The sequence below is a fragment of the Neophocaena asiaeorientalis genome, unplaced genomic scaffold (genome assembly GCF_003031525.2).
Source record: "Neophocaena asiaeorientalis asiaeorientalis breed wild unplaced genomic scaffold, Neophocaena_asiaeorientalis_V1.1 scaffold86, whole genome shotgun sequence".
In the NCBI taxonomy this organism is placed as follows: Eukaryota; Metazoa; Chordata; class Mammalia; order Artiodactyla; family Phocoenidae; genus Neophocaena; species Neophocaena asiaeorientalis.
The window spans coordinates 6,048,233-6,057,186 of NW_020175039.1; the positions used below are offsets into that span (position 1 = coordinate 6,048,233).

Sequence of the window (8,954 nt, forward strand, 5' to 3'; positions counted from 1 at the left end):
TTTCCTCAATTTTGGACTCTAGCTAAGCCGACAAGCCTAGTTTCTGAGGCTGTAAAGGTTCTTGGTGTGTATATACTAACAAAAGAATTAAATTAATTTGCCAGATTACTTCTGCTTTAATTGGGGGCCTGGGTAATACTTCCTAAATGATTAAAAAAAACAAAAACAAAAACAAAATGCTGTTGACAAGACCTGCACATGAGGTTATCTGCAGTGTTCAAAATAGCTTCTTAATCAGTCACAGTCTCTTAGTTTGGAGGCTGCTGGGAAGACAATTTACCAATAACTATCATTCTGTGAGGATACAGAAATCATTCCAATAAGCCACCTTCCCAATAGGGCGGTAGAAAAAAAAAAAACGGTAAATCGTTTGGAATGAATCTTAGGCTTTGTCGGAACTGCCTCCAAATTAAAAGGGTGTCGTGACCAAATGTATTCTTTTTTTTTTTTTCAGTTTATTTATTTTTGGCTGTGTTGGGTCTTCGCTGCTGCACGTGGGCTTTCTCTAATTGCAGCGAGCGGGGGCTACTCTTTGTTGCGGTGCGTGGGCTTCTCACTGTGGTGGCTTCGCTTGCTGCGGAGCACAGGCTCTAGGCACGCGGGCTTCAGTAGTTGTGGCACGCAGGCTCAGTAGTTGTGGCACACGGGCTTAGTTGCTCCGCGGCATGTGGGATCTTCCTGGACCAAGGCTCGAACTCACGTTCCCTGCATTGGCAGGTGCATTCTTAACCACTGTGCCACCAGGGAAGTCCCCAAATGTATTCTTAAACAATTTAGATGACAGAATTGCTTTATTCGAAGGAAATTTAGACTTTCAGTAGGATGTCACAGGCAAGAAGACCCAGCAGGATGATATGTTTCATACTGTACAACACCCTTCAGTGCTCACAGTCCACAGATAAGGAGGCTGGGCAATGGTTCGAGGTTGCAATTTACTCTGGCATGGGTACATTATGAGAGACCCATAGAGAAGGACCTGTCATAAATCCATTACCATGCTCTGAGAAGCGTTTAAAATAAGATCAACTTCAAAAGGAAAATTACTCTAACAGTATTCTAAAGTATATACGACAGAACTATTTTTAAGACTATCTATCTCATGCTTATGTTCTTAGTAGCTGGGACAGTGCTACATTTCCAAATGCAGACTTTCTGCAATAATGGAAATGTTCTACATCTCTGCTACCCAAATACCGCTGCTCCTAGCCACATGTGGCAACTCAGCCCTAGAACTGTGGCTAGTGTGACTGAGAAACTTAATTTTAATTCACTTTAATTAATTTTTATTTACACTTAACTAGCCACATGTAGTTACTGGCTATCATTATTGGACATCGTGGAGATGGAAGATTCACTCTGGGGAAGGCTGCTCAGAACCTAATTTCCCCAACTGGTTTGTTGAGAAGTGTAAAGCAGGGTGGAGCTGACCTCTCCCAGCATGTTCCCACAAGGGCCAAGCCTTTCACATCTCCAGGGTTTCTCCTCAGCACTACTGCCTTTCTTTAATCTTTCTCTGGTCTCCACCCCAACACGTGCCACCCCTTTGGTCCTCTGTAACTTTGCCAGCGCTCTCAGAAAGGTCCCCCTTTCCTGTTCCTGCCTGGTGCTGAGCACTGGGAGAAGCCTACCAACGTTTATGATTATCACACTAGTCACCCTTCTCTGGAAGTTCTGGCTAGGCATGCACCTTGATAAATTCTTAACTACTCTACTGCTGCCTCACCTTACTGGTATGCCTGGAAATTCACACTCGGTCTAGAGACAGGCTTCTGCTAGGTGTTACATTTGGAATCCCAGGAAAGCCCTGCCTCCTCGGCTGAATATCCTAGTCTCTTTTCAACGGTTTTCAAAGTGCTTTACAGCAGAATACGTTTTGAGCCCACTTACTTAAAGACACACCTCAAAGGGAAAATGGGCCAGAAGAAAAGCCAAAGCTTGCTGCCCTGACCCAATATTCAACATCGCTACAACATATACTTTGTAAAAAAAAGTCCCAGAAGTTCTAACTTATGCCTTCCAGACTTGAGTGCCTACTTTACTCCCACGGAAATGGTTAGTAGCTCTTTTTAAGAGTAATGCTCTAAAAGCAGAAGAGCTGAAGCTCTGAGTTATGGGCTACATTTCAGAATCACAAGTTATTAACAAACAAGTAGTTGTGAAGGTACTCCTACACCACAAGGCATGCTTCTACTTGAAATGCACAGGCATTTATCTTGTAGATCAGCTTATAACCACCCAGGTCTCATTTTTTGCTAGTCTAAACTTGAGAATTCACTTGAGATCAGCTGTGAAAATGCAGAAGTTAATTTAACTTCCTCCTATGTGCTACACTGCTCAAAAAAGGACAGAGCAATCACCCAAAATAAGCCACCAAGCTGATTCGTTTGAACATTTAAAATGCAAAGCAACTGGTAAGTGAGGCTGAAGACACGAAGCAAGTTAGCCTAAAATATAAGCAACTGCAGTCCCTGGCAGGAAACAGTAGCTACTGCTTACTGTATGCGTTACTTCAAGAAACGTTGTGCTTTGCTTTACAGATAAAATCTGTGGCCTTATAAAAGAGATAGACAATATATTCAATTTAAGCAGTGGGTTGTAAGTATTTTTTTTAATGCCTCCAAGCCACAAGTTCATTATGTCCACTTAGAACTTCCCCTCCACCAATCCTCTTCCATCTGTGGCTCTCCAAGCACTTGCTCTTTTTATTAGTTCCCAGTTCACCAGAAACGGTTTGCACTTATTTCCTCAACTGTGTAAGCAAGATGTGAAGCCCCATCCTCACAGATGGGGAAATGAGGCAAAGGGACTGGCCACAGGCCACCAAAAATTAGAAGCTAAAACCAACTCCTTGGTTTAAATATATTACAAAAGCAAAGCAGCTTTGGGGGAAGAGGTTGTCTGCTACTGATTCTTGTGTTTGACAGAGAAGGGTGCCTTTGAAACATGTCCTAAAGCCCACTTTTAAAAAAGCCAATGGCTAAAAACAGGTTTCATCTAAGAACTTAATAGACGCTGGAGGCTTTTAACTGTGTATCTAGGCCAGAATTACTGCAGAAGAAATCACAGACCAGGGGTATGGTATAAGAATTTAAAAGATAAACAACCAGATAGAGGACAGTGGGTGGGGAAAGGATTATTAGAACCTCAGAAGAGCGATAAGGAAGGGCTGTGGATGTGGGGGACGACTAACTTTGCTTGAGAAATGTAACAAAATGGCCAGTGTCTCTCACAGCTGGGTTCAGGGAAGGTAAACTAGAGAGATCATCGGGTTTTCCGGCCGCAAGGCTGGGCCTGCCTTTAGTCTTCCCTCCCGCTCCCTTAGACGAGGTGGGGGGTGGGGAGCGAGAAGACTGCTGGTGATCTGGGCCTGCATCTTCTTTCCTTCTCTAGTCCTGGGAATTCCTGAAAACTCCTTCCAACCCAATCCCAAATGGGCTCTCTCCGGGTTCTGAACAATGACGGGGAATGCAGAGGGAAGTGGTCCCCTGCTCGCTCCAGCGGGCAATGGGATCCTCCAGCGAGAGTTCTGGCCCAAGCTACCCTCACGTCCCACAGGTCTCCTGCACTTTGGCACGCGCTCTCCTGTCCATTCACTGCTTCCGCATCCCTCCTCTGAGCCTCTCCCCACGCATCTCTGCCCCTCACCCCACCGCGCCCAATCACCGCCCACGTCTACACTGCCTGGGCAGTCCCCACACCCTGCCAGGTCTCCCACCTCCCTCCTCCATGTCTGGGGGGCTGAACGATTAGCAGGGGTCAACTCTGCCTCCCTCGCCACCCACCAGCCCCCGGCCCCCAGCGCGCGCTCACCCGGCGGCCGCGTTCTCGAACTTGAGCGCGAGCGTCTCCTCGATGATGCGGTTGTTCACCTCCAGCAGGATCATGGCGGCGGCTGCCCCGGGCAGGGGAAGGAGAAACAAGGGCGGGTGAGGGTGGGTAAAGGAGGAAAGGACGGAGGGAGCGGCCCTGCTGCCCCCTGAGGAGGGGAGCTGGGTGGGGTAGGAGGTTAGGGGAGAAGGGGAAAGGGATCGGGGTGGGGGTAAGGGAACGCGCGCGCGCTGGCCCGCGCACGCACTCACTGTGGAGACACCTACCCACCCACCCGACCGACCTGGCCCCCGAAGCCTGAACCCGACTGCCGAGCCGCCGCCGCCGCCGCTGCCGCCTCACTGACGAGCCCGGTCCCCGCCCAGCCCCCGGCTCTAGCCGGCCACTTCCGCTCTCACACCCACTTCCGCTCGCTGCCCGGACGCGCGGCCCCGCGGGGCCATTTCCGCTCCGACCCCTCGTGCACGCGCACGCAGGCGCGCCGGGCGGGGGCGGAGGCCGCGCATGCGCATGTGCGGTGCCGCTAGTTCCAACTCCACTTTCCCATAGACGCTCCAACTCGCTGTGGCCAGTGTGTTTCCTACCCTGCTGTCCTTCCCTGAGGCCTGCCTCACTGTCCGGCGTCTCCCTCCCGCACTCCCCAAAGGTTTACTTCCACTCTTCCCGTCTTGTACTTTCAGAGACCCTACAAGAAGCTCGCCCTTGTCATCTCCCAGCCGGCTTCTTTGCTCTCAGCTTGTTTGCTGTCGGTGTGACCCTTCCTCATGCCACACTAATGGCTGTCCGGCGGCACCATCGTGCATTCATTTCTTCCACAGATGTTTAATGGGCTCCTGCGCTGGGGATACAGTGGCGCGTGAAACAGATGAGGTCCCCCCCTCGTGGAGCTCATAGTCTGGTAAAGGAAACGGACTACAAACTCAATTTATGTAACTACAGAGTGTTAAAATGGCAAGGAAGGAAAGGAATGAGAAGTCACCGAAGTGAATAAGCCTACCTGGTTTCCTGTCATGCCTCCATTTCTCTGCCGGGAGCTGCCTCCAAGGTGCCCCGAACATGATTTTCTCTGCCTCTGAAACCCGTACCTTCCAGTACCTCTGCCAGAGACACTTTTTTTACTCAACTGCATGTGGGAAATGAACTCAGTTTTGTGCTGCGTCTGTACCTTCTGCCTGTGTGCCTTGTTTTGTATTTTTCCTTCTCCAGGGAGGATCTGACAAACTTGAGTTATTTTTACATGTATTGATTTATTTTATGCTAAGTGCTCCCAGGAAAGCGGGGGATGGGGAATGCAGAAAATGAGCAAAAAACTAGCTGTTGTCATCGAGGCCCAGAGAGCCCTTCAAAACGGATTTATTTACCGGCCATGGATAAACTTCGAGACATTGTGGATACCCCCAAATAATATGCTAATATTTTGACGTTGTTTATTGAACTAAAATAATATGCATACATAGTTTAAAATATATATACATATACTAGAAGGCTTGTAATGAAAAAAGCAGTTCTCTGGCCTACTCTTTAGAGGCAATAGCCTCAACTCCTTTAGATACTCATCCAGATTAGATCCATACATCTAAATAAATGTGTATACTACTAATTCTTGATTTGTTAATTTTAAGGGTTATTTGTTGACTTCCTGCCGTGATAGATAAGAACATGAATGAGTCTATCACTTCTGTTCTCCACCTCCACATTTATATAACTATTTTTAGTTAAACCAATAATCAGCATTTAAATTGTGTTTGCGAATACTGTTTACTAATGAGCCAATAAAGGTAGTACAACCATGCCTTCTAGCTTATACAGCCCTCCATTTTTCTTAGAGTTAGTTATTGCCTTTTTTTCCTCACTTGTCAATTTTCTATATTATCTACAGTTGGCTGCCCCCACCCCTGCAAGTGCTCCAAGACTCTGTCCAAAACTCTAGCAATATTTTCCATATGCTCAAATGCATAAGTTCCATTTTTTTCTCTAGAGTCTTTGTCCCAGAGCCTCCTTCCTCTTGTTTCAATCTGGGCTGACTGATCTCTAGACTTGCTATACAGTTGTCATTCTGGGGTTTTCCTTCGTTGCTGTCATGGGCTGGTTTTGCCCATTTCATGGATCCCATGCCTTCTTCTTTCTTAGTTTACTTCTTTGTTTTGCTAAAGCACCTCCTTTAGTAACCTTGTAAGGAAGAGAGATAGGGGATATGTTGTTGGGATCTTTGCATATTTTAAAATGTCTTAATTTTATTCTAATACTTGATTTGTAATTGAATTTATAGTTGGGCTGGTTATTGAATTCAAGTTTGAAAATAATTTTCCATCATAATTTTGAGGGTATTATTCATTTTCTTTTACCTTCCAGGGTTGCTATTGTAAAAAGTCTGATTCCTGTTCATATTCCTGATCCTTTGTATGTTACATCTTCTCCATCTCCATCTCTGGAAGCATTAGGATTTTCTCTTTAGGCTGTTGGTTGGAAATTTTACAATGATGTGCTTTGCTGTGACTCTTAATTGTTTTGTACTAAGCACTCATTCAGAGTGGAAACTCATGTACTTCAGTTTTGGAGGAAATTTTCTTTGATTATTTACTTGATAATTTCTTCTCCTCCCCTTTTTTTTGTTCTCTTTCTGGAATGCCTATTATTTAGAAGTTAGATTTCTGGATTGATCCTTTCATTTTTTTCTTCTATTTTTTGTTTCTTTGGGTTTGTTTGTTTTATTTTTATTTTTAATTGTGGTAAATGTACATAACATAAAATTTCTCATCTTAACCTTTTTTTTTTTTTTTTTTTTTTAGAACCCGTGTCCCCTGCATCAGCAGGCGGACTCTCAACCACTGTGCCACCAGGGAAGCCCGTCTTAACCATTTTTAAGTGTACAGTTCAGTAGTGTTAAGTTTATTGACATTGTAATGCAACCAATCTCAAAAACTCTTTTCATCTTGCAAAACTGAAACTCTGTACCCATTGTTTGTTTGTTTTTGTTCTATTTTTCTGTGATATTTCCGTGTCATTATCTTCAACCATTTTAAGTTTCAGTTTTCTTATTTTTAATTCCCAAGACCTTTTTTCCCCAACTCCCCTTCCCATATTCTATCCTTGTTTTATTGACAGGAATATTTTCTATCTTTCTGAGGATATTATATGTTTTATGGACAGGAATATCTTCTTTCTGAGGATACTATAGTGTGTTTATTTTTAGTTTTTCTCTAAAAACTAAACTGCTCTTTGCTCTGTTTCTTTCTTTTCTTTTCTCATCTCTATCATTTATGTTAATGGCCATCCTCAAAAGTCTGGTTACTTTAGCAGCCTGTTCGTATTTAGGGATGAGACTCCAAAAAGCTGAGTGGAGGCTGAAGTGTGTGGGCAAGATGAGTTGACAAGCACCTTACTACTTAAAAGGGACTAGCAGCATTGGCTTCCTCTGGAAACTTTTTGGTAACACAGAATCTCAGGTCCCACCATAAACTACAGATTTACAATCTGCACCTTAGCAAGATCCCTAGGTGATTCAAATGCATATTATGTGGTGAGAAGTACTGGATTAATGGACTTCACTCTAAGGTGCACTGATGATGTGCCAGATTTCATAGAGGGCCCTCATATGTCAATATTGGGAGGTCTTTTCTCCAGAGAAGGATCCTCTAGTTGCTTTGGGCTTATAAACTTGGCTAGGAGTGTTCCCAGAGTCTTAAGAATGCTTTTAAAGTTCCAGCCCACTTCCACTTAATGCCATTATAATCCCTGTGGCTCCCCACTGCCTTCCGCTGGGTTTGAGTGTATAGAAAATGAATCTCTGTTGGTGGACATGGAGGAAGGGGTGGAAATGGGATGGGCCAGTTGGGAAATGGGATAATCACCTGACTGCCTGGAGACCTAGAATACTCTTTATACAGATTTTCAACCAATCTTCTGATTTTCTTCATCTTGCTTTTGGTTTTTTTAAACTTCTGACTGATTGAACAAATATCTTTGTCCCGCCACCCAGCTTCCTTGAATCTTAACATTTTATAATTAAACTTGCTTCACAGCTTTTTTTTTCTCTCTTTTTTTTTCAGAGCTTTTTAAAAAAGAAATTCAGTTGAAACTTCCTGTGAACCCCACCCAATTCTATTCCTTTTTCTCCTTCCTCCCCCTCCTCTTCAAAGGTAACCATCACCTTGCATTTGGTGTTTATCCTTCCCACGCATGTTTTTACACTTTTACTACATATGCATGTATCCATAAACAATGTGTAGCAAATTTGCATGATTTTAAGCTTTTTGTCGATAAGTGTCATACTGTACATCTCCTTTTGAAACTTGTTTCTTTTAGTCAGCAATATGTTTTTGAGATTTACCCGTCATTACATGAACCTATTTTAACTGTGATATAGCATTCCAATGTACGATTGTATGTTATGATTACCAAGGTATTTATCCATTCTCCTGTTGAAGGACACTAAAGTTCTTTCCAGTATTTTTTCTATTACAAGCAGTGCTGTTTGGAACATTCTTGTACACATTTCCTGTGTACAAGTGTGAAAGTTTCTTTAGAGTATACCCCTAGGATTGTAACTGTTGAGATGTGGATTATGGACACCTTTAACTTTTCCAGATGTTGCCAAATTGCTCTCCAAAATAGCTGTACCAATTTATACTTCCACTTGCAATGTATGAAGGTTCTCATTGCTCCTTGTCCTTACTAGCACTTGGCATTGTCAGACTTTAAGTGGATGGATATTAAAAAACATCTGATTGTTTTTAAAATAAGAATTAGCCAGGTAGATAAAGAGAGGTAGAGCTGGAGAGGGGAAGTGCCAAGAGATGGACAGCTGGAAACACAGTAATAGCTAACATTCAGGTGGAAGATTTATTCTGTGCTAGGTGCTGTTTTAAGAACTTTACATGTATCTCTTTGAATTCCTGTGACAGCTCTAAGAAGTAGGAGCTACTATTAATTCATTTTATAGGTGATGAAATTGAGATGCTGATAGGCTAAAGAATGTATCCAAAGTAATATATGTGGCTGGTCATTGAACTGGGATTTAGACTCCAGATGTCATGTTTTGACATGCAATATTGGTATCCAACAGGATAGTTGACATGGCATGCAATACTGGTATCCAGTACTGAACTGGATAGTTCTGCATTTTA

At 43.7% G+C, this 8,954-nt stretch overlaps 1 protein-coding gene and 1 non-coding gene across 2 annotated transcripts in view; both read right to left on the bottom strand.

The window, feature by feature from the left end:
* The window catches only part of ARPC2 (actin related protein 2/3 complex subunit 2), a 30,098-nt gene extending 25,862 nt beyond the window's left edge, over positions 1-4,236 (bottom strand). Inside the window, exons 1-2 of the mRNA XM_024763156.1 lie at positions 4,112-4,236; positions 3,811-3,892 (exon numbers count right to left, since the gene is read on the bottom strand). Coding sequence (XP_024618924.1) covers positions 3,811-3,884 — 74 coding nt within the window. The 5' untranslated portion in view covers positions 3,885-3,892; positions 4,112-4,236. The remainder of the gene's footprint in view (positions 1-3,810; positions 3,893-4,111) is intronic.
* On the bottom strand, positions 863-999 carry LOC112411940 (small nucleolar RNA SNORA42/SNORA80 family). The gene has a single exon (XR_003005706.1). It is a non-coding gene; the product is annotated as a small nucleolar RNA SNORA42/SNORA80 family (small nucleolar RNA).
* Positions 4,237-8,954: the final 4,718 nt, after the last annotated feature.